This window comes from Silurus meridionalis, chromosome 1 (assembly GCF_014805685.1).
Source record: "Silurus meridionalis isolate SWU-2019-XX chromosome 1, ASM1480568v1, whole genome shotgun sequence".
Classification (NCBI taxonomy): domain Eukaryota; kingdom Metazoa; phylum Chordata; class Actinopteri; order Siluriformes; family Siluridae; genus Silurus; species Silurus meridionalis.
The window spans coordinates 33,477,344-33,502,228 of record NC_060884.1 but is presented as its reverse complement, the minus strand read 5'-3'; the positions used below and the strand labels follow the sequence as shown (position 1 = coordinate 33,502,228).

At 39.8% G+C, this 24,885-nt stretch overlaps 1 protein-coding gene across 1 annotated transcript; it reads right to left on the bottom strand.

Moving 5' to 3' along the window:
* Positions 1-1,001: 1,001 nt before the first annotated feature.
* tubgcp5 (tubulin, gamma complex associated protein 5) lies at positions 1,002-24,405 on the bottom strand. The gene is made up of 23 exons (XM_046853636.1): positions 23,471-24,405; positions 23,317-23,370; positions 22,392-22,500; positions 21,978-22,074; positions 21,832-21,911; positions 21,476-21,611; positions 21,277-21,394; positions 19,549-19,638; positions 17,558-17,651; positions 15,102-15,360; positions 14,501-14,703; positions 13,759-13,874; positions 13,062-13,330; positions 12,757-12,955; positions 10,515-10,703; positions 10,214-10,396; positions 10,062-10,146; positions 9,865-9,985; positions 7,152-7,303; positions 6,939-7,064; positions 2,848-2,936; positions 1,846-1,946; positions 1,002-1,403 (listed from the first exon to the last, which is right to left on the bottom strand). Exons 1-23 carry the CDS (start codon positions 23,602-23,604, stop codon positions 1,357-1,359), a joined length of 3,051 nt encoding a protein of 1,016 aa, XP_046709592.1. The 5' UTR covers positions 23,605-24,405; the 3' UTR covers positions 1,002-1,356.
* Positions 24,406-24,885: the final 480 nt, after the last annotated feature.

Sequence of the window (24,885 nt, the reverse complement as noted above, 5' to 3'; positions counted from 1 at the left end):
AGAAATGTGTGAACTTAATAGCTGCTTTTTTCATTATGCAATGGCTGAAGGAGAAGAAATAGAATTGGTCGCAAACAGGATCCTTTAAGTTCTGTAAAGGTGTGAAGTGGAGCCTCCATGGATCAGACTTGTACGTTCATCAAGTCTGATAGATGCTCAATTGAGATATTCAGTGAATTTGGAGACATGAACTCATTCAACAGTGCAGAGGATTCTATAGCAATCATCATGTTCCTCAAACTGTTCCTGAACAGCACTGGGGGTTCCACGATGTTGGTCATGTTTTTCAAACTGTTCCTGAACTGCACCAGGGGTTCTACAATTATCATCATGTTCCTCAAACTGTTCCTGAACAGCACTGGGGGGAGTTTACAATTATTTATGTTTCTCAAACTGTTCCTGAACTGCACCGCGGGTTCTATGCTGTTAGTCATGTTCCTCAAACTGTTCCTGAACTGCACCGGGGGTTCTACAATTATCATCATGTCCTCAAACTGTTCCTGAACAGCACTGGGGGGGTTTCTAGAATTATCATGTTTCTAAAACTGTTCCTGAACAGCACCGGGGGGTTCTACGATGTTGGTCATGTTCCTCAGACTGTTCCTGAACTGCACTGGGGGTTCTACAATGTTGGTCATGTTCCTCAGACTGTTCCTGAACAGTGCAGAGGGTTCTACAACGATGTTGGTCATGTTCCTCAGACTGTTTCTGAACTGCACTGGGGGTTCTACGATGTCAGTCATGTTCCTCAAACTGTTCCTGAACTGCACAACGGCTTCTACAATGATTGTAGTCATCTTCTTTGAACCTTTCCTAAATGGTGTAGGGGATCTACTATGACATTTAGGTAGATGGTACATAATTCAGATTAACCAGGAACCAGTGCTTCCCCGCAGCATCACCACTTACTCCACCAGCTTCCCTTTTTCCTGTAGCACAAACTCATTTGTATGCATTTTTTACATTTGTTTTACCATAAAACATATACACACCACAAATACTCACAGGTTCACATGGATTTATTGCACAGAAACATCAATAATGCAAGAAATAAACAATATTTAATGTACACACACACACACACATATATACACATTATTCAGCACCTGGACACCTCCATACGTAACAGTGTGATTTCATACACGTTGGACGGCGCGAAAGAAACGTTCATCTGAAAGCTTTTAGCTGAACAGAAAAGACTTGTGCAGGGATGAGACACGCTTCACAGCTGAAGAAGCTCTGTTGTGCGATCGCTCACTTCCTCCTCTGCAGTATCGACCCTGATGTTTGCACACACTGATGAAGCAAACGCACAGCACACATGCAGCACTACAGCGCCGCCCTGTTGGTGAGTAGTTAACACTGTTCAAAGCCTGCCATCAGAGACAGAGCGAGAGACTCCACTAGGGGGGAAAAAACACAACAGCAGTGGAATAGAGTTAATATAAAACGAGTTCAGACCCAGAAAAAACATCACAAAGAATTAGAACGTTCTAAATCTGCTTCCTATAGACTTGAATTAGAACTTCATACACCTGGATACTACAGATTTGACCTTTCATAAACCTGGTGACTGCAGATCTAAACAAGAAATTCATACACCAGACTACTACGACCTCAACTCTTTTATCCCAGGAATTCTGGACGGAATTCTGTAAACCTGCTTATTATACAATTTAATCCGATGTTTTTGAAACACAGCAATCACTTGCATGTGCAAAAAAAAAAAAAAAGGAGAAAAAAAAAGACAAAACACAGCAGCTTTGCAAATGTGGAAGTCAGACTGCAATAAAACATCTGTGACTCATTAATGAGGAAGCGGATTGAACCCAGAAGCGAACTCACGATGAGGAAACGATCCTCTGCACACGGCTTTGTTCAGAATGGTCACTAGGAACATGTGGCAGTTCTTAAAATCGGACTCCATTTTGTTGATCGACTCGATCCTGAAACGCAGAAAAAAGTATTTAAAAGTGTTATAAACCACGGCATAAAAAAAGATGAATAAAAATACATGCACTGTTATACAATAATGACTTGTTAAAGAGGGCTTTGGGCTTCTCATCACCTTTCAACTCATTAAAACTACCACGATGTATGAATATGCACGAGTATGCTAATTAGGAACATTGTTCTCGGGTTCCACAAATAGCTCGTAGTACCAGAAGTCCATCTGTCTGCTCTTTGGATGAAGTTCACTTCAGTTGCAAACCATTTCCTCTATGAGGTTACAGCTGAGGGTTCAAACCCCAAGAACCATGAAGAGGGATTTAGTCTGTAATTAATATTTACAGTCTCGTATAATGACTCAAGGCTATAATTAACATCAAATATCATTCAAATATCCACCAGTGAACAGCTGACAACATGAACACTGAAGATGATACAATAAATGGACATTCGGTGTCACCCAGATGTGAATGGGTTCCCTTTTAACCCTGGTTCCTCTTTAGGTTTCTTTCTCATATCATCTCAGGGTTTTAAAATAAACATAAAGGGACGGCTTTATGAAGATAAGATTTATATCCGTGATCTATTTATTTCTGTAAGAATTTTGGCACAGTGTCAATTGTTACTAGTTCTATATAAATAAAATAAACTGAACTGAAATGTACACAGAATTTCAATTCGTGACACTTTCACAGTAAATGCATTTCAGCGTAACCATGGTGACCATTTTCTGTGTTCGATTTTGTTCATCATTTAAAATTAACATCAAATTTGCATATCAGCCACATGCTAATAGCCTTTATTAGGATTTAATCAACTTACATCAACACAGTAGTATATTAATGTTTCAATCTTTTTTTAGTATTTAGTACTTTAATTAAACAGATTCAGACTTACTTCCACGCCCCGAAGCCGGCCTGCCACCGGTCAGAGAAGATGAGAACCAGATTGAGGACCTTCATGATGGCTTCTTTCACAAAACTCACCTGAAACCAAAAGATAACATTCGTTCTGCTGTTCATTTCTTATGACATGTTCGACTATGTATACATAAATATATTATATATATGAATAATAATAAAGTGTTACAAACTCAAACACACACTCAAAGACTACTTGAGCTACTGTATGTAGCTCTGTGTACTGTCGTGTAGCTCAGTGTTCTGTGTGTAGCTCAGTGTTGTATTATGTAGCTCAGTGTTGTATTATGTAGCTCAGTGTTCTGTCGTGTAGCTCAGTGTTCTGTCGTGTAGCTCAGTGTTCTGTCGTGTAGCTCAGTGTTCTGTCGTGTAGCTCAGTGTTCTGTCGTGTAGCTCAATGTTGTGTGTAGCTGAGTGTTCTGTGTGTAGCTCAGTGTTCTGTCGTGTAGCTCAGTGTTGTATTATGTAGCTCAGTGTTGTATTGTGTAGCTCAGTGTTCTGTGTGTAGCTCAGTGTTGTATTATGTAGCTCAGTGTTGTATTATGTAGCTCAGTGTTGTGTCGTGTAGCTCAGTGTTCTGTCGTGTAGCTCAGTGTTCTGTCGTAGCTCAGTGTTCTGTGTAGCTCAGTGTTGTGTGTAGCTCAGTGTTGTGTGTAGCTCAGTGTTGTATTATGTAGCTCAGTGTTCTGTCGTGTGGCTCAGTGTTGTGTGTAGCTCAGTGTTGTATTATGTAGCTCAGTGTTCTGTCGTGTGGCTCTGTGTTGTATTATGTAGCTCAGTGTTCTGTCGTGTAGCTCAGTGTTCTGTCGTGTAGCTCAGTGTTCTGTCGTGTAGCTCAGTGTTCTGTCGTGTAGCTCAGTGTTCTGTCGTGTAGCTCAGTGTTCTGTGTGTAGCTCAGTGTTCTGTGTGTAGCTCAGTGTTCTGTGTGTAGCTCAGTGTTGTATTATGTAGCTCTATGATGTATTATGTAGCTCTATGTTCTGTTATGTAGCTCTGTGTTGTGTATGTAGTTCTGTGTTATGTTATGTAGCTCTGTGTTCTGTATGTAGCTCTGTGTTGTGTTATGTAGCTCTGTGTTCTGTATGTAGTTCTGTGTTGTATTATTTAGCTCTGTGTTCTGTATGTAGTTCTGTGTTGTATTATGTAGCTCTGTGTTCTGTATGTAGCTCTGTGTTGTGTTATGTAGCTCTGTGTTGTGTATGTACCTCTGTGTTGAGTATGTAGCTCTATGTTGTGTATGTAGCTCTATGATGTATTATGTAGCTCTATGTTCTGTTATGTAGTTCTGTGTTGTGTTATGTAGCTCTGTGTTGTGTTATGTAGCTCTATGTAGCTCTGTGTTGTGTTATGTAGCTCTATGTAGCTCTGTGTTGTGTGATGTAGCTCTGTGTTGTGTTATGTAGCTCTGTGTTGTGTGTAGCTCTGTGTTGTGTGTGTAGCTCTGTGTTGTGTGTGTAGCTCTGTGTTGTGTATGTACCTCTGTGTTGAGTATGTAGCTCTATGTTGTGTATGTAGCTCTATGATGTATTATGTAGCTCTATGTTCTGTTATGTAGTTCTGTGTTGTGTTATGTAGCTCTGTGTTGTGTTATGTAGCTCTATGTAGCTCTGTGTTGTGTTATGTAGCTCTATGTAGCTCTGTGTTGTGTGATGTAGCTCTGTGTTGTGTTATGTAGCTCTGTGTTGTGTATGTAGCTCTGTGTTGTGTGTGTAGCTCTGTGTTGTGTGTGTAGCTCTGTGTTGTGTGTGTAGCTCTGTGTTGTGTGTAGCTCTGTGTTGTGTATGTAGCTCTGTGTTGTGTATGTAGCTCTGTGTTGTGTATGTAGCTCTGTGTTGTGTTATGTAGCTCTGTGTTGTGTTATGTAGCTCTGTGTTCTGTGTGTAGTTCTGTGATGTATTATGTAGCTCTGTGTTGTATGTAGCTCTGTGTTATGTTATGTAGCTCTATGTAGCTGTGTTGTGTAGCTCTGTGTTGTGTTATGTAGCTCTGTGTTCTGTGTGTAGTTCTGTGATGTATTATGTAGCTCTGTGTTGAGTTATGTAGCTCTGTGTTATGTTATGTAGCTCTGTGTTCTGTGTGTAGTTCTGTGTTGTGTTATGTAGCTCTGTGTTCTGTATGTAGCTCTGTGTTATGTTATGTAGCTCTGTGATGTATTATGTAGCTCTGTGTTATGTTATGTAGCTCTGTGTTCTGTGTGTAGGTCTGTGATGTATTATGTAGCTCTGTGTTGTGTTATGTAGCTCTGTGTTGTGTTATGTAGCTCTGTGTTGTGTTATGTAGCTCTGTGTTATGTTATGTAGCTCTGTGTTATGTTATGTAGCTCTGTGTTATGTTATGTAGCTCTGTGATGTATTATGTAGCTCTGTGTTGTGTTATGTAGCTCTGTGTTATGTTATGTAGCTCTGTGTTCTGTGTGTAGTTCTGTGATGTATTATGTAGCTCTGTGTTGTGTTATGTAGCTCTGTGTTATGTTATGTAGCTCTGTGTTCTGTGTGTAGTTCTGTGATGTATTATGTAGCTCTGTGTTGTGTGTGTAGTTCTGTGATGTATTATGTAGCTCTGTGTTCAGTTCTGTGATGTATTATGTAGCTCTGTGTTCTGTGTAGCTCTGTGTTGTGTGTGTAGCTCTGTGTTATGTTATGTAGCTCTGTGTTGTGTTATGTAGCTCTGTGTTATGTTATGTAGCTCTGTGTTGTGTATGTAGTTCTGTGTTGTATTATGTAGCTCTGTGTTGTGTTATGTAGCTCTGTGTTATGTTATGTAGCTCTGTGTTCTGTGTAGTTCTGTGATGTATTATGTAGCTCTGTGTTATGTAGCTCTGTGTTCTGTGTGTAGCTCTGTGTTATGTAGCTCTGTGTTCTGTGTGTAGTTCTGTGATGTATTATGTAGCTCTGTGTTGTGTGTGTAGTTCTGTGATGTATTATGTAGCTCTGTGTTCAGTTCTGTGATGTATTATGTAGCTCTGTGTTCTGTGTGTAGTTCTGTGATGTATTAGGTAGCTCTGTGTTATGTTATGTAGCTCTGTGTTCTGTGTGTAGTTCTGTGATGTATTATGTAGCTCTGTGTTGTGTTATGTAGCTCTGTGTTATGTTATGTAGCTCTGTGTTCTGTGTGTAGTTCTGTGATGTATTATGTAGCTCTGTGTTGTGTGTGTAGCTCTGTGTTCTGTGTAGTTCTGTGATGTATTATGTAGCTCTGTGTTGTGTTATGTAGCTCTGTGTTGTGTTATGTAGCTCTGTGTTGTGTTATGTAGCTCTGTGTTCTGTGTAGTTCTGTGATGTATTATGTAGCTCTGTGTTATGTTATGTAGCTCTGTGTTATGTTATGTAGCTCTGTGTTGTGTTATGTAGCTCTGTGTTATGTTATGTAGCTCTGTGTTCTGTGTGTAGTTCTGTGATGTATTATGTAGCTCTGTGTTGTGTTACGTAGCTCTGTGTTATGTTATGTAGCTCTGTGTTCTGTGTGTAGTTCTGTGATGTATTATGTAGCTCTGTGTTGTGTGTGTAGTTCTGTGATGTATTATGTAGCTCTGTGTTCAGTTCTGTGATGTATTATGTAGCTCTGTGTTCTGTGTGTAGTTCTGTGATGTATTAGGTAGCTCTGTGTTATGTTATGTAGCTCTGTGTTCTGTGTGTAGTTCTGTGATGTATTATGTAGCTCTGTGTTGTGTTACGTAGCTCTGTGTTATGTTATGTAGCTCTGTGTTCTGTGTGTAGTTCTGTGATGTATTATGTAGCTCTGTGTTATGTTATGTAGCTCTGTGTTCTGTGTGTAGTTCTGTGATGTATTATGTAGCTCTATGTTCTGTTATGTAGCACCAGGCTACAACTACACAACACAGGCCACTCTGTATAAATAATATATATAAGTAATGTATATATAATATAAAACATACGAGTGTTGAACTGTTATTGGAAAATAATGAACTGCACTTCTCTGGGTGTTTAATTTCTATACATTACTGTACAGTATTTTACCAATTACCATCTATTAATTCACCATAGCAACCAGACCAAAAAAACAAATGCAACAGACGACTTATCAGAGAAGCATTAGCGTGAGCTGCACCTTCTCTCTGAGAAGACAGCGGTCATGGATAGTGGACAGATATCTGTAATGGATCTTTATGAGCTGATCCAAATCTTTTGCCTCCTGCACTTGGTGCTGAAACTCCAAGCCTGTGCTGTGTAAGATCTAGAAAACAGATGGATATGAGCCTGTTAAATATCTGACAAGAAATACAAAAGATATAGAATCTGCTTGAAGAAAAAAAAAACCCACCCTGGTCATGATGTAGTTGTGAAGACTGTTAACAAAATGCATTAGTTTGACCCTCAGGAGAAACATCCTGTGGATCTGCTGGTGTATCGGTTCCTGGGGTGTGTGCTCTTCAGAAGGACTAGCTTCATGCCGCTTTGCAGCTACTGTCAAATCTGTCAAATGGCAAATACAGTGTTTGTATTTTTTTTTCTTTTTTAAACCTTTCGCTACTACCAGACACCTGAATTATAACTTTAATACACCTGAATTACTATAGATCTGAATTATAACTTTAATACACCTGAATTACTATAGATCTGAATTATAACTTTAATACACCTGAATTACTATAGACCTGAATTATAACTTTAATACACCTGAATTACTATAGATCTGAATTATAACTTTAATACACCTGAATTACTATAGATCTGAATTATAACTTAATACACCTGAATTACTATAGACCTGAATTATAACTTCAATACACCTGAATTACTATAGATCTGAATTATAACTTCAATACACCTGAATTACTATAGATCTGAATTATAACTTCAATACACCTGAATTACTATAGATCTGAATTATAACTTTAATACACCTGAATTACTATAGATCTGAATTATAACTTCAATACACCTGAATTACTATAGATCTGAATTATAACTTCAATACACCTGAATTACTATAGATCTGAATTATAACTTTAATACACCTGAATTACTATAGATCTGAATTATAACTTTAATACACCTGAATTACTATAGACCTGAATTAGAACTTCAATACACCTGAATTACTATACAGGGAGTGCAGAATTATTAGGCAAGTTGTATTTTTGAGGATTAATTTTATTTGAGGATTAATTTGAACAACAACCATGTTCTCAATGAACACAAAAACTCATTAATATCAAAGCTGAATATTTTTGGAAGTAGTTTTTAGTTTTAGCTATTTTAGGGGGATATCTGTGTGTGCAGGTGACTATTACTGTGCATAATTATTAGGCAACTTAACAAAAAACAAATTCATACCCATTTCAATTATTTATTTTTACCAGTGAAACCAATATAACATCTCAACATTCACAAATATACATTTCTGACATTCAAAAACCAAACAAAAACAAATCAGTGACCAATATAGCCACCTTTCTTTGCAAGGACACTCAAAAGCCTGCCATCCATGGATTCTGTCAGTGTTTTGATCTGTTCACCATCAACATTGCGTGCAGCAGCAACCACAGCCTCCCAGACACTGTTCAGAGAGGTGTACTGTTTTCCCTCCTTGTAAATCGCACATTTGATGATGGACCACAGGTTCTCAATGGGGTTCAGATCAGGTGAACAAGGAGGCCATATCATTAGATTTTCTTCTTTTATACCCTTTCTTGCCAGCCACGCTGTGGAGTACTTGGGCGTGTGTGATGGAGCATTGTCCTGCATGAAAATCATGTTTTCTTGAAGGATGCAGACTTCTTCCTGTACCACTGCTTGAAGAAGGTGTCTTCCAGAAACTGGCAGTAGGACTGGGAGTTCAGCTTGACTCCATCCTCAACCCGAAAAGGCCCCACAAGCTCATCTTTGATGATACCAGCCCAAACCAGTACTCCACCTCCACCTTGCTGGCGTCTGAGTCGGACTGGAGCTCTCTGCCCTTTACCAATCCAGCCACGGGCCCATCCATCTGGCCCATCAAGACTCACTCTCATTTCATCAGTCCATAAAACCTTAGAAAAATCAGTCTTGAGATATTTCTTGGCCCAGTCTTGACGTTTCAGCTTGTGTGTCTTGTTCAGTGGTGGTCGACTTTCTGCCTTTCTTACCTTGGCCATGTCTCTGAGTATTGCACACCTTGTGCTTTTGGGCACTCAGTGATGTTGCAGCTCTGAAATATGGCCAAACTGGTGGCAAGTGGCATCTTGGCAGCTGCACGCTTGACTTTTCTCAGTTCACGGGCAGTTATTTTGCGCCTTGGTTTTCCACACGCTTCTTGCGACCCTGTTGACTATTTTGAATGAAACGCTTGATTGTTCGATGATCACGCTTCAGAAGCTTGGCTATTTTAAGACTGCTGCATCCCTCTGCAATATATCTCACTATTTTTGACTTTTCTGAGCCTGTCAAGTCCTTCTTTTGACCCATTTTGCCAAAGGAAAGGAAGTTGCCTAATAATTATGCACACCTGATATAGGGTGTTGATGTCATTAGACCACACCCCTTCTCATTACAGAGATGCACATCACCTAATATGCTTAATTGGTAGTAGGCTTTCCAGCCTATACAGCTTGGAGTAAGACAACATGCATAACGAGGATGATGTGGTCAAAATACTCATTTGCCTAATAATTCTGCACTCCCTGTAGATCTGAATTATAACTTTAATACACCTGAATTACTATAGACCTGAATTATAACTTTAATACACCTGAATTACTATAGACCTGAATTAGAACTTCAATACACCTGAATTACTATAGATCTGAATTATAACTTTAATACACCTGAATTACTATAGACCTGAATTAGAACTTCAATACACCTGAATTACTATAGATCTGAATTATAACTTTAATACACCTGAATTACTATAGACCTGAATTATAACTTTAATACACCTGAATTACTATAGATCTGAATTATAACTTCAATACACCTGGTTATAGATCTAAGACCTATAAATTCTCACAGGTCAGAAACACACAGATCACTGTAACACTGTAATTACTCACCGCTGAACCGCAGCGTATCCAGACTGTACTTGGCCCATTTAATTTGCAGAAGCAGCAGGAAAACCTGATTGTAGATTTTCTGACATTCTGAACTAATAACAATATCGACAGGCCATGGAACCTGCCAAACAAAACAAAGACATTAAATATATAAATAAATAAATATAAAAATATTATTAGCATTTAACAGTCCTTACCTTATAACTTAGTGTGAGACCATCAAGGTTATTGATTGGCTGTTTTTTCTTTGTAGGATCAATTGCCTCCAGAAAGATTGATAATCTACAGAGAACATGGAAGTGAGACACAGATATAACCCAAACTGTAGTTTAATGTTGTATTGCATTACCTGCTGCTGTCCTCCGGGTGGCGCTGTCCCACAGCCTCCTGTAGCTGTACGTTGAGGAACGCCAGCTGCTGCCAGCTTTCCTTCTCCAAAACCTTGTCAAAGATGGCAGTGTAGAAGTCATACATGGTGTCACCAGCTTCCAACAGGAAGTAGTTCCTCATGGCCTGGAGGTATCCCAGGAGCCTGAGAAAGGAGAAGAAGAATGCGTGTATAGTGTTGCGCTAATCCATTCACTCCGTCACAGTTCATCATCGCTCCTGCTCCGAGATCTTTTGGGTTTCCGATTCTCAGGAAATCTCACCTGTAGTCCTTTTTGAGGGTCTTCATGAGATTCCCGCAGCACTCGATGTACCTTCTCTCGATGTGTGGATACAGGCAGGAGCGCAGGGTCAGCTCGAACGTCTGACACGTCACCGACTCGGACGACCGGTCCACGATCACGTCGGCGCCCGAGAACTTCTCATGGAAGTCTTTTTGCTCAAAATATAACCTAGGAGGAGAAACCAAACATAGTCTTTACCACTTCTGCTGAATTCTTGAATCGGAAAGTTTTTTTTTTTTTTTTTAATATCATGGGTCGCAGACGTAGCTGCTAGAATTTATAGCATTAGATGTAGCTATAACTGGATAAATATTGAAATGTGATGCTGGCACACAGATTGTATTGTTTCTTACATTAAAGGGAAAGTTTTCATACAAAATGTCAAAAAATGTAAAAACAAGAAAGAAAAAAAACACATGGTAATAAATAAATAAAATGTTTAAAAAATGCAACTGTCATGTAAATTCAAGGTCAGTGTCATATAGTTAAGTGAATAAGTTATATAATAATAATAATAATAATAATAATAATAATAATAATAAGTCGTAAGTTATTTCAATACCATTCATCCACGTTTTAGTTGAGAAATTTATTAATGAATTCGAGTTGGATTTTAGTTTCTTTTGTACAGAGATTTGGGGTCAATTTCAGGTTTTCTGAATAGTTGGTATCTACTGGGTCACCACAAGGATGTGTTCTTTCTCCTTTATTTTTTATTTGGTACACAAATGATTGTAGTGCTAGAGATATCTACTGTATTTTCCGGACTATAAGCCGATACTTTTTTCCCCACGCTTTGAACTCCGTGGCTTAAACAATGAAGCGGCTAATTTATGGATTTTTCCTGGGTTTTTCCCGGTTTCACAAACTTCAAGCCAAAAAAACTGAGCCCCATAACATTAGACCAATGAAATTGCAGAACGGGTTTCAGGTGAACCAATGAAACTCTTTATATTAAATCAGATGCGCTCCCACTGAATCGGCCGCACCACATCATAAATATGGATGATGTTCCTCTGACGTTTGACCTTCCGCTCACTCGGACTGTCTACAGGAAATGTGAATCATTCGTCACGCTGAAAACAACCGGGCATGAAAACACACTTCACCTGTGTTCTGAGCTGCACGGCATCGGGAGAAAAGCTTCACCGATGGTGATTTTTAAACACACGACGATGCCAAAAGATAAACTCCCGAGAGAAATAGTTGTGAAAGGAAGGAGGAAGACAGTGAACAATGACTTTCTTGGTAGGCTACTGTTTAGATACAAGCCGTGTAACAGACACTGTCTTTCATTAAAGTCTGTGTAAAGTTCATTAGTTTCAGTGTAGACACGGCTTATAGACAGGTGCGGCTTATTTATGTTCAAAATAAACATCTTTTCAAATTCAGTGGGTGTGGCTTATATTTGGGTGCGTTTAATAGTCCAGAAATTACGGTAATATTATAAATGTTGCTGATGATTGGGTAATTGTTAGCTTACTAAGTGAGGAGGACTTTGTGTTTGGTCCTGTGGTTGCTGATTTTATCATTTAGTGTCAGAATACTTTTTGTAACTCTAAGATGAAATCTATTCAGTATAAGCAAACATGGTTTAATGGAGTGGGAAATGAGAGTTCGAACAGTATTTGGGTTCTGTCCTGGATAATAAAGTCTTCTACTCCAAATACAGATTCTGTAAGGTGGAAGGTGATTTAATGTGGATAAAACACTGATGTGAATGTTTTACTGATCCTGTGTTGAGTTCGCTGTGATCATTTGCATTGTTGTGTTGGTTTAATTCTTTAAATGTGAAAATCAAAAATGTTCTGGAGCAGATTGTTAACCAGGGAAGTCAAATTACAGGAGGTAGCAGATGTTTTTGTTTTATATCTTATGTAATATTCTTGTGTGCTGCAATCAAATTGCCTAATTATTAAAAATGATTATAATTACATTTACTACATCAGCTTTATTAAATAAATTATTTCAGTACATTTATTTATCAATATAAAAATATATCAATTTTTATATTTTTACATCACATATATACAATTATTTATACATTTTATGTGGTTTAATAATTTCTGGAATACTCTCCTCCCAAAAAGTAAAATAAATTATAATTTGTTTATTTAATATTTTATATAAATGGTGTTCCATCCTTGCAGCCGATAAATGTTATTGATGGTAGTGAAATGCTGACCACAGTCTGATCTCCTCTGAGAGGTTGGACGCTCACCTGGCGAAGTTGATGGCTAATAGCGGGTCGTGGATGTCGTCCAGTTCCAGGTGACGTGCCACGATGGACTGCATCTTAATAAGGCTCCGCTTGGTGGCTTGTTGCTCGGTTACCGTATCCGTAGGTGAGTCTTCTCCACGCCGGAGACGTGTCTGCACGGACTCCAGGAAGAGCGTGTACAGACTCTTCCTCTCTGCATCTGAGAAAGAAAGAGAATAAAAGGTAAATCAGCCGTCACGTTATGTAACTATTTTATTCGACCAGACAGATCCAGGTCTATGTGTGATAAATCATGACCCGGGTACCTCTGGAGGAACCGTCAGCCTGCTCGGCTTCTTTACAGTCCAAGTTCTTGAGGAGCTGCATGGATTTCCCGGCCATGATGATCTGCTTGAGTACGGGTCTGAGGAAGGAGACCATGGTGTGCTGTCTGCTGCTGGAGCTCTGATCTCCTCCGGAGCTTCCGCTGGCCGTGTCGCTTAATCTCTCCTCGCAGTCCACGGCCTCTGACACACTGTACAGGGTATAGGTGGCGTACCAGAAGTCCCTGTGGTCCACCGCAACATCCTTGTTTCTGTAGGCAAAGTGTGGTAAAGCAGGGGTGGCAGAAAAACCTCTTTCTTTTTTATTTTGGATTTAATCAATAATAATATTTTGCTGAGGACTACCGTGGACAGCTAGTCTTTATTTTTTTTAAACTTGACATTGACAAATTTCATATTTGAATAAATCTGAATAAATTAATAAGGCTGCAAATTTATTCTGCAAAACAGTCAAGGGTTAAGAAAAAGAGAGGACTTTATATTTGCATGTTTCTTTTTCTTTTAAATTTCTTTGTAACAGAAATTTCCCACTATTTCCCACTTCTTAAAGGATTGAACACTTATGGAAGGAGTCTCCAGTTTCAGTCCGTACATTACACCTATCTAGTCCCCACTGATTACAGAAATATTGTTAAATATATTCTTATAAACGTGTCCACATAAATATGCATTTTATTACCTCTGGATTATAAATTCTTTAGCCGGGTCAAACAAGTGTCCGTGTACGATCCACTCGTCCACTATCTCCAGGTACGGCCGGACCGTTTCAACCCACAGAGAGAAAAGCAGCGCCACCTAGTTTTACACACACACACAAAATAAAAACAGATCGTCATCAGATACACTACATTACCAAAAGTATTGGGACACCTGCCATTTCCAGCTATATGTGATTCTTCTCCAAACTGTGAGCACAAGGTTGTATCGAATTTCTTGTATATATAAATGATACTTTATAGTCACACTATTAGATTTGTATTATTTTATTTCTTGATATTCTATTTTTATCTCTATGTTGGACAGTTTTACACTACATGTACTCTACATGAATGTGTATGTGACAAATTAAATTAGATTTGATTTCCATGGGTTGGAGTGGAAGATCTCCAGCATAAGAACTTTGACCTAAACCCTACTGAATGATAAAGATAAACGCTGACTGCACCCCAGTCCTCCTCACCTCACCCACATCAGTACCTGACTTTACTAACTGGCTGAATAAACCTTCACAAAAAAAACCCCATCTTCCCAGAAGAGTGGAGCTCATTATAAGAGCAAATGGAGACTAGATGTGTAATAGGATGTTAAAAAAAAAAGCACATAGCGATATTTTGCTCAGGTGTTCACAAACTTTCTGGTGTTTTATCTGCGACTACTCACTAGTATAGAAAGCGCATTAAAACCTTCACGAGTGAACTTACTGCCTGTACTGAAGCTTCCCCGACACTGTCGTACTCGATGATGGCTTTGTACAGGGTGTTGAGGAGATGCGAGGCCCGTACCACGTTGGGAGTGCCGGATGGGACCTCGGCCACGCCCGTGCAGAAGACCCTGTGCAGCACGGTGATCTGTGCCAGGTGAGGACTAAGGCGCTCTAATACAGCAGACAGCGTCACAGTCTCATCTACACGCAAAAAAAAAAGACGATTTTTAAGATATTTAATAGTTATGGAACATTGGCAAAAGTATTGGGACACCTGACTTCCACCCGATATGTGATTCTTTCCCAAACTGTAACTACAAAATGGTTTGTAGTGGAAGATCTACCGCTATAAAGCTCCAACCTTATTGTGTGACGAATGTGATCACTGACTCCACGTTTCTCTTGTGGAGAAGAGACATCACAAAATCTAGTGGAACATCTTCTCAGAAGAGTGGAGCTTATTATGACAGCAAATGGGGACTAAATGTGGAACGGGGTGATAAAAAATACAAATGTATGGCTAAAAGAGAGACAAGAGAGCTGCTGTTTTCCTGAACCCTCAGCCATTCCACACTGACATATCTAAAGTCTAGACTCACCCTTGCTGATAATCTCTCTCTCGATAGCAGAAAGCTCCTCCTTAAAGCTGCTGAAGTACTTATACAGTGCCCACACGAACGCCTGGTAGGTCCTAAACGGAGGCTCTGAGCTCTTCTTGGAGGATGAAGTGGAGGAAGAGCTGAGACCGGGAGGACACGGCTCCGTGCTGTGACCAGTTACTTCATCGATAAACCTCTGGAGACGGAACACGGCCTCGCCGTACGCCGCCACATGCTCCAGGATTGAATGCAAACAGTTCTGCAATTTTATATCAAAGAGTGACACAGGGGACAAGGTGGGGTGCCAATACATATTACCGTAATTTCCGGACTATTAAACGCACACATATATAAGCCGCACACACTGAATTTGAAAAGATGTTTATTTTGAACATAAATAAGCCGCACACATTGTCTACATTGAAACTAATGAACTTTACACAGGCTTTAATGAAAGACAGTGTCTGTTACACGACTTGTATCTAAACAGTAGCCTACCAAGAAAGTCATTGTTCACTGTCTTCCTCCTTCCTTTCACAACTATTTCTCTCGGGAGTTTATCTTTTAGCATCGTCGTGCGTTTAAAAATCACCATCAGTGAAGCTTTTCTCTCGATGCCGTGCAGCTCAGAACACAGGTGAAGTGTGTTTTCATGCCCGGTTGTTTTCAGCGTGACGAATGATTCACATTTTCTGTAGACAGTCCGAGTAAGCGGCAGGTCAAACGTCAGAGGAACATCATCCATATTTATGATGTGGTGCGGCCGATTCAGTGGGAGCGCATCTGATTTAATATAAAGAGTTTCATTGGTTCACCTGAACCCGTTCTGCAATTTCATTGGTCTAATGTTATGGGGTTCAGTTTTTTGGCTTGAAGTTTGTGAATCCGGGAAAAACCCAGGAAAAATCCATAAATTAGCCGCTTTGTTGTTTAAGCCACGGGGTTCAAAACGTGGGAAAAAAGTAGCGGCTTATAGTCTGGAAAATACAATACACGTCGCTACATGTTATTATTATACCTAATAATCTGCCAACCTTACTGGCACAAAAGAAGTGATGTCTGAATTTATAACAATTATATACAGTGGAACCCGCTTATCTCGACCTCGGTTAACTCGACAAGTCAAGTCGACGTTTTTGAAGTGGAACCGCCAAATTCTCGCTTTGTCTTAGCATTTTTTATCGGTTATGTCGCCGAACCCTGATATCTCGAGCACAAGGAGGGAAAAATTTGCTCAGTTATCTCGATCGGCGCTGTGCAGCCGCAGAAGAACTCGCGAAAGTGGCGAAAAAATCAAGTCTTACAGCTGCTACAGGTGTTGTATTGTATACTGGTGAATCTCTGCTGTTAGTTAGTGCTAGTGTTCGTAGCGTTAGTAGGGGCGCGGCGCGGCTTTGGGAAGAAAAGCACAGCCGTTGAGAGAGTGCCGGTGGGAAGACACGTACCGGGATACGCATGCGCGATAACAACGGCCGCCGTGAACCAACATATACCAACAATAACGGACGGTGAGAGTGTGGAAGTTTAAATAGGAGCTGGTGATGATGATAAACGAGCACCATATGTGCGCGATTGAAGCGGAGCTTCAGAGAAAGCGGCCGAGAAAGCACCTGACACGCTGAAGGGGGCCGAAGGGGGTGTGGCAGGTGGATTCCTGACAGATAAACATGTACTGTATGTATTTTTATAGCATGCCTTCATCAAACAAATCGCAGCAACGCTGTTGTGTAAAAAAAACCTCCAAAAACACGTGCATGCACATTCTCATTTATTAACGCACATCATGTTCATAAAGAAATTTTAAGCACGTTAATATACTGCTGCCATTTTGATTTTCGTTTATCTCAATGCTTTTTGGCGACCCCCTAGGACATCGACATAACCGGGTTCCACTGTATTTATTTATTATATATTTATTTTCTATAAAATTTTTTTTTTTTTTACAGATCCAGGCCTAACCAATATCTAATTTATTACATTTTTATTTATATTAGTGTATATATTGAGATTTATTATTATTTTTTATGATGCACTGTTTTCTATTCATTTTTCTGTTGTTTTTTTTGTAATGTTTATTTCTTTTCCCTTTATTGTTTATGACATTATAAAAATAAATAAAAAAGAGCAGCTTATATGTTTTCAACACAGACAATAAATGTAAAAATGTTCTTTTTTAAAAACTCTCTTTTAATGCAAAGTTAACGTTTATTTTTATTTTTTTGACTTATGTGGACTGTCCGGTATTTTCTCACACTTGTTTTAGCCGCGTTTTTTTTCTATGCATCGATAAATTAATTAATAATGCATCGCACTGATTCCACATTATGGGGAGTCGAGTTATATATTTAAATTTTATATGCAATGATGAATGATGTCACTACAACTTTTCGTACACTGATAGACTTTATTTTCTAGCAGTAAAAAAAGCAGTACAGGAGGAAACGGTCATGACTCACGCTGGTTAAGTGTGTGACTACTACGTCGTTCCTCGCGCTGACTTTCCCATCGTGGTGCTGAAATATGAAAAGCTTCTTCACCCCCGATAAAAGCCTGACAGCAAAACAAACAAAAAAACCCACAGTCATCAGTCAATTTAATGATGTGTTCAATACAAGTGCAGAATATTAACTCTTGACACAAATGGACAGATTCAGTACATTTAGAAGGAATGAGTGAGAGAAGATTATACTGTTAGAGTGAATCTCAATAAATTACTATATCATTAAAAAGTTTATTTATTTTAGTTATTCAACAGAAAAAGTGAAACTCATTATATAGATTAATCACACACACTGATATAATTATATATTTATATATCTCTCAGAAAATTTTATAAAACTTCATAAGACCAATCAAAAAAACATTTTGAGTGAATTGTTGGTCTTCTGGAGAATATTTTGGCTCCTTTTGCTTTAATTACTGCCTCAATTGGGCATGGCATGGAGAAGATCAGACGGTGGCATGGAGAAGATCAGACGGTGGCATGGAGGTGATCAGACGGTGGCATGGAGGTGATCAGACGGTGGCATGGAGAAGATCAGACTGTGGCATGGAGGTGATCAGACGGTGGCATGGAGGTGATCAGACGGTGGCATGGAGGTGATCAGACGGTGGCCTGGAGGTGATCTGGCGGTGGCCTGGAGGTGATCTGGCGGTGGCCTGGAGGTGATCAGACTGTGGCCTGGAGGTGATCAGACTGTGGCCTGGAGGTGATCAGACTGTGGAACTGCTGAGGTGGTACAGAAGCCTAGGTTTCATTGACAGTGGCCTTCAGCTCTTCTGAATTTTTCGGTCTCTTGTTTCTCATCTTGCTCCCCAAACCACCACTGACTGTGCAAACTTTACACTGGACCTCAATCAGCTTGGATTCTGTGCTTCTCCTCTCTTCTTCTTCCTCCAGACTCTGGAACCTTGATTTCTAAATGAAATGCAACATTTTCTTTCCTTTCTTCTGAAAAGACGACTTTGTCCCACTGAGCAACAGTCCAGAACTTTTTTCCTTTGTCCAGGAAAGACACCTCTGACGTTGTCTCTGGTTCAGGAGCGACTCGACACGAGGAATGCGTCAGCTGTAGCTCATGGAGACGTCTGTGTGTGGAGACTCTTGAAGCACTGAATCCAGCTGCAGTCCACTCTTTGTAAAACCTCTGCAGGTGTTAGGAGTTAATGAGCTGATTAGAGTGAGACATCACGAGTCTCCAATACTGAACTTTCACAATATTCTCATTTTCTGAGACACTGAATTTTGGGTTTTCATCAGCTGTGAGACAAAATCATCAAAATGAAAAGAAAAACACATGAAATATATCAGTGTGTGTGATGAATCTATATAATATACCAGTCTCACTTTCTGTATTGAATTACTGAAATAAATCCACTTTTTAATGATATTCTAATTTATTAAGATGCAGCTGTGATAGAAAGACAGACAGTAAAAGAGACATAAGTAGACAGACAACAAAATAATAATAATAATTTAAGAAATCAATCAAAAATACCCAAGTAAACAAACCAGGCAAAAGTATTGGGACACCCGACATATGCAACTGTACAATTTTAGAGGCACACAGTTGTATAGTTTGCCTTTTGAAGCATTTAGTAGCATGAAATCTTCCCTTCAGTTGATCCATGAGACCCAAAACCTGTTTGATCTTGACAATGCACCTGTGCACAAAGCTATCTCCATGAGTTGGAATGGAAGCTCTCCTGCTATAGAGCTTTACACCCTATTAAACAATGAATGTGTACACTGACTCCCCCCCCCAGTCCTCCTCACCTTCCCACCTACATCAGTACCTGACTTTACTAACACTCCTGTGGCTGAATGAATCTCCACAAAATATACTGGATTTTCAGAAAGTACATAGAAACCTTATGGTCAGGTGACCACAAACTTTTGTCCATATAGTGTAGCTAAAATCAAGTGATGATCCCCCCCCAACCTTACCACAGAGTCTCTCTGATCACTTGGGTTTCTGTGACGAAAGCCTTCTCCTCGGGTAGATAGAGCGGGTCTGTGTTGTACAGATGCTGATCCCTGCACAGAAACATGACAGAACCTCAGTGCAGAAAGTATCATGCTGTTCAAACCAACTGATTATCACTCAAATATTCTACAGAAATCAGGCCCTTCGTTTAATTACACCATAGTGCAGCTACAGGGTCATATACACGTTTCTATAGCAACAGCACATTCACAGGGACTTTCTAGAAACGCATGTGGATCCAGGAGGGTTTAGACCTCAGAATAATAATAAGAAAAAGTGGACCCGATCAAGCCAAGCTGTGTTTGGTATTCACAAGGACGATCATGTGATTGAGTTTCAGGTTGCTTTATTGAGTTTACAGCTGCTATAGTGTAAGTGAGAACAGAAACATGCTTTGGCAGGATTTCCAAAAATCATAACTTTAAATCAGAGGTCCCCAACCACCGGGCCGGGGTGAAGTTGAGCCTGTTTCGCAAGAACGTTCCGAGGAAAATGTTTACAGCTGTGACAATGTATTATTTACTGTGCTCTTTAAAAGTCACTATCCTAATTAACCGATGGTACGGTCCGAGGTTTCCCTATGGTACGGTCCAAGGTTTGAGATTTCCCTGTGGTACCGTCTGCAATTTCCATAAGATACCGTCTGAGAATCCCTTAAAGTGCCATCTGCGATTTCCCTAAGACACCGTTGGGGAATCCCTAAAGGTTCCGTCTGCGATTTCCCTAAGATACCGTCAGGGAATCCCTTAAGGTACCGTCTGCGATTTCCCTAAGATACCGTCAGGGAATCCCTTAAGGTACCGTCTGCGATTTCCCTAAGATACCGTCAGGGAATCCCTTAAGGTACCGTCTGCGATTTCCCTAAGATACCATCCGAGAACCCCTTAAGGTACCATCTGCGATTTCCCCAAGATACTGTTGGGGAATCCCTAAAGGTTCTGTCTGCGATTTCCCTAAGATACCGTCAGGGAATCCCTTAAGGTACCGTCTGCGATTTCCCTAAGATACCGTCAGGGAATCCCTTAAGGTACCGTCTGCGATTTCTAAGATACCGTCAGGAATCCCTTAAGGTACCGTCTGCGATTTCCCTAAGATACCGTCCGAGAACCCCTTAAGGTACCATCTGCGATTTCCCCAAGATACTGTTGGGGAATCCCTTAAGGTACCGTCTGCGATTTCCCCAAGATACTGTCAGGGAATCCCTTAAGGTACCGTCTGCGATTTCCCCAAGATACTGTCGGGGAATCCCTTAAGGAACGTCTGCGATTTCCCTAAGATACCGTCTGAGAATCCTTTAAGGTACCGTCTGCGATTTCCCTAAGGTACCGTCTGAGATTTCTCCAAGTTACAGTCTGAGTTTCCCCTACGGTACCGTTTGAGATTTCTCTTAGTAACCGTCTGAGATTTCCCTAAGGTTCCGTCTGAGATTTCCCTGAAGAACCGTTTAAGATTTCCCTACGTACTACAATTAATGGTGCTTTAAAAGCATAATTACTATTGTGGTTATTATATTTGTAATGTTAGAAAAACAATCAATTAATTAATCAATTGATTGATTAATTAATTAACTAATCCATATCAAATATAATTAATTAAAAACACTTAATTCTGGACTGCAACACAGATTTACAGGTTAATTAATAGCTGATACTGATGGAAGATCTCAGTACAGGAAGCTTTCTTCTCACCATACATTGAGCAGGTTGGAGTGCAGATGGAGGCTGTGTGGAAAGCGAGACGAATGAGGAACCCAGTACGGTGTCACCACGTGGTGCTCCAGCCAAGCCCGGGCATCCGGTTCCCCCACTGTAACGAACACGTTCAGTGACCTCGATGGCATCTATGGCGGGTTGCTGCTTTATGAGCTGACCATGTTAGTCCTCTTACCTGTCCAGGTGACCTGCACCATTTTATCGTTCTGCTCCTGATCTTCTTGAGGCGTTCGGTCCACCTGTATCCCAGAATCCTCTCGGCTGATGGGCTGCTGACTCTCTTCCTCCTCACTCTCGTCTTCAGACCACTCCTACACACCACACACAGATAACATCATGTGTATAACACGCGGTTCTGAATCTCAGCCTGAAGATTCTCCTGAAGTTACAGCTTCAGCTCCGATGCTGGAGACTGCTTACGTACTTTATTATTAAAATTTACAAAAAAACTGCACACATTCTTCAATCAGTTTAGAAACCATAACCTATTAGAACATTCAGGATCACATGAAGAGTGAAGAGCTTCCTCACCGGAGAGGCTGGAAACGGCCCTGTGTCCATATCTTCTCCTTCCATGAGATACTTGGCCCAGTCGAACTTGTTCTCTTTCTCTGCAGAGACATGAGGTTATTAATGCTCACTGGCACCGAAGAGCCGAGACGAGACGAGACGCTCACCTGCTTCCTTCAGCCTGGGTCGCTCGCTGTAGCTGGTGTTGGACGGAGAATCAGATAAATTGAGCAGCAGGGACAAAATACTGTGATGGACATCAGTCTGAAGGAGATGGAAAAGAAAATGCAAAGTGTTAATATCTCACCATGAAGTTCTATGTGCGGGAAGGAGAAGAAGAGTGAAGGAACTCAGCATGAAGTTCTCAATGTGATGGACAGGAAAGTGAAGGAACTCACCATCACGTTCTCAATGTGGAAGAAGAGTAAAGGAACTCACCATGAAGTTCTTAGTGTGATGGAAACGAGAGTGAAGGAACTCACCATGAAATTCTCAGTGTAGGAAAAGAACAAATTAGGAACTCACCATGAAGTTGTCATATGGAGGGAGAGGAGGCGAAAGAGGAGACTGAAGGAACTCACCATGAACCCCTCGGTGTGAGGGAGAGGAGACTGCAGGAACTCGCTGGTTAATCTCATCCAACTCTCGGCTTTACACACGTCAGAGTGCACCATCAGCTTCTCATAAATCCTGAAATTAACACACACACCATCATCTCTACTCACTCAGCCTGACTACGTTTCATATCTACTGGTCATGTGATGATAAATCCGGATTCTAATTGGTCAGAAGCTGATTAATTCTCTGTGACAGCAGTTATAACAGCAGTGTAGCTCATACTGACTTCTTTTTCCCTCCCTGTGATGTTTTCTCTCATTTTATTACATTTTCCTTCTTTGAGTTGTTCTTTAAAAAGCACCAAAAGTTGGTTAAATGACCATTGGTGTTGGTGTGATTGACTGGAGCAAACTCTCCAGACCTGAACTCCATAGAGAATCAATAGAGAAATGTGAAGAGGAAGATGCGAGATACCAGAACCAACAACGCAGAAGTGCTGAAGCTTCCAGATCACATCAGCAGTGCTACAGACTGATCACCTTCATGCCACGCTGTATTGAGTTCTGTACATCTTCATACTATTCAGTAGTCCAACATGTCGGTGTTAAATATCTTTATTGATCTAAAGTAGTTTTCTGAGATACTGGATTTTGGGTTTTTATCAGCTGTGAGCCAAAATCATCAAAATTAAAAGAAATAAACACTCAGTCTGTAATTCATCTATATAGAGTTTAACTTTTTTACATTTAATTACTGAAATTAATGAACTTTTCGATGATGTTCTAATTTGAGATGCACCTGTACATGTGTCTAAAAATCATAAAAGGTGAAGGAACGTTGCTTAATTTCACGGTGTGTTTTACTGCATCCCAAAACAAGTGTGTGCCTCCAACTTCCCAATCATTTTCTTCATGTTGTGTATTCAGTCCATAATCTCTCAATTCTCACCCTTTAATCGAGCGCTGAACTTTGTGACTGCTAACATCCAGGAACTGGTGGAACCTGAAACATATGAGGAGGAGAACATCCGAAATAGAGAAGATGTACAAACATTTACACTCAAATCTTACAGACATTCAGAGAGAATTCATTGTCTCCTCACTTGAAATTGGACCAGGCGAACTTGAGGGCCATCTGGAAGTTCTGATCTTCTTCATCCTCGAGTCCGCTCAGGTGCATGACGAGGTTTTTCACCTCCTGCTCCAGATTCTTCTCAAATTTGGGCCAGTGTGCCATCCTGAGGTTTCTCACCGTGTGCGTGTGTGAGGTAAACAAAAATAAACAATCACGCTTAACCTGTCACGTGGATTTCATTTAAACCCGCACACCTGCTAGCATACAGAATATTTCCTGCTAGTCAGGGCGAATGTTCATTTAAATAAATGTATAAAAATGAGCACGTCCTATATTCATCACGGCGCCATGTTTAAGGAGTCTGAAATTTCTATTAATGTATTTCTATGTTCGTTTTCTATCATTATTAATAAAAACTCCTTCACATTGTTTTCTAAACGGTCTCCTAATTCCCGTCTTGGCGCTTCAGTTGTTATGATGCTTCTTCTTTGGCTCATTGTCGCACCCTGGTGGACTGGAAATAGCTCATTATCGCCCCCTTGAGGAATGGAAGGTTTGAAGAAAAAACATTATTCTATTTGTGGTGGGAAATTGATCATACAAACAGCTCATGATCGCCCCCTGTAGTTTGGGAAGGTTTAGTTTTTTGTAACATTGTTTAGCTTTTCTCAGCCTTGTTCTTACCTGCCAGGTGTGGAGGTGGAGGAGAAGGTGTTACTGTTTCCTCCAGAGAAAGGCTTTGCCATGAGTTCAAGACCATAATATCATGAGCATAAACCATCAAATCCTTTTCAAACCCAAGTCTTAACTTCAACTAATCTAATTCATTTGTGCATTACATCAACAATCAGACCATTTCCCAGAGCAGGAAAGACTTCTTCTCAAAAGTTGGTTATTGAAAAAGAAAATATGACAAACATGATCTAATCAAGCTCGTCTCAGCCAAGACCAATGCTCAAGACCAACACAGGTCCAAATAATGACACACATATACGTCAGCTTGGAAAACCTTTTGAGTTTTTCCATTTTTACACACAGGTTACAATTATATTAACTTTTATCTACATGAAATATCAAATACACTAATAGCAATCTCTGGGCATAAATGATATCACGTGAATCATATATTGTATTTAATTATATTTCTGTGTGCAAGACTGTTGTAATAAATAGAGCACATTTAGATAGATTGGGACTTTTTTTAATTTAAATATTGTTGTTAATAAAAAATGCTTTGACTTGTATGCATCCCATAATTACACTTTATTGGAAATCAATATTAAAATGAATAATTATTAATTACATTATTATTATAATAGATACATTTAATTTATGAATGATAAATTATTAATACTAATTTCGCATGTAAATATATATCACAAATATTCACAAAAATGAGGTCAAATCATGTCAATTTATTTCCTCGAATATTTTGGGATGATG

Bases quoted from the DNA above. Each gene is read 5' to 3' on its own strand.
- tubgcp5 (XM_046853636.1), bottom strand. From the start codon at position 23,604: ATGGCACACTGGCCCAAATTTGAGAAGAATCTGGAGCAGGAGGTGAAA. The intron at 15,361-17,557 runs GTGAGTCATGAC...ATAAAATTGCAG, and splicing joins TAGTCACACACTTAACCAGC to AACTGTTTGCATTCAATCCT. The intron at 13,875-14,500 runs GTAAGTTCACTC...GTGTAAAACTAG, and splicing joins GGGAAGCTTCAGTACAGGCA to GTGGCGCTGCTTTTCTCTCT.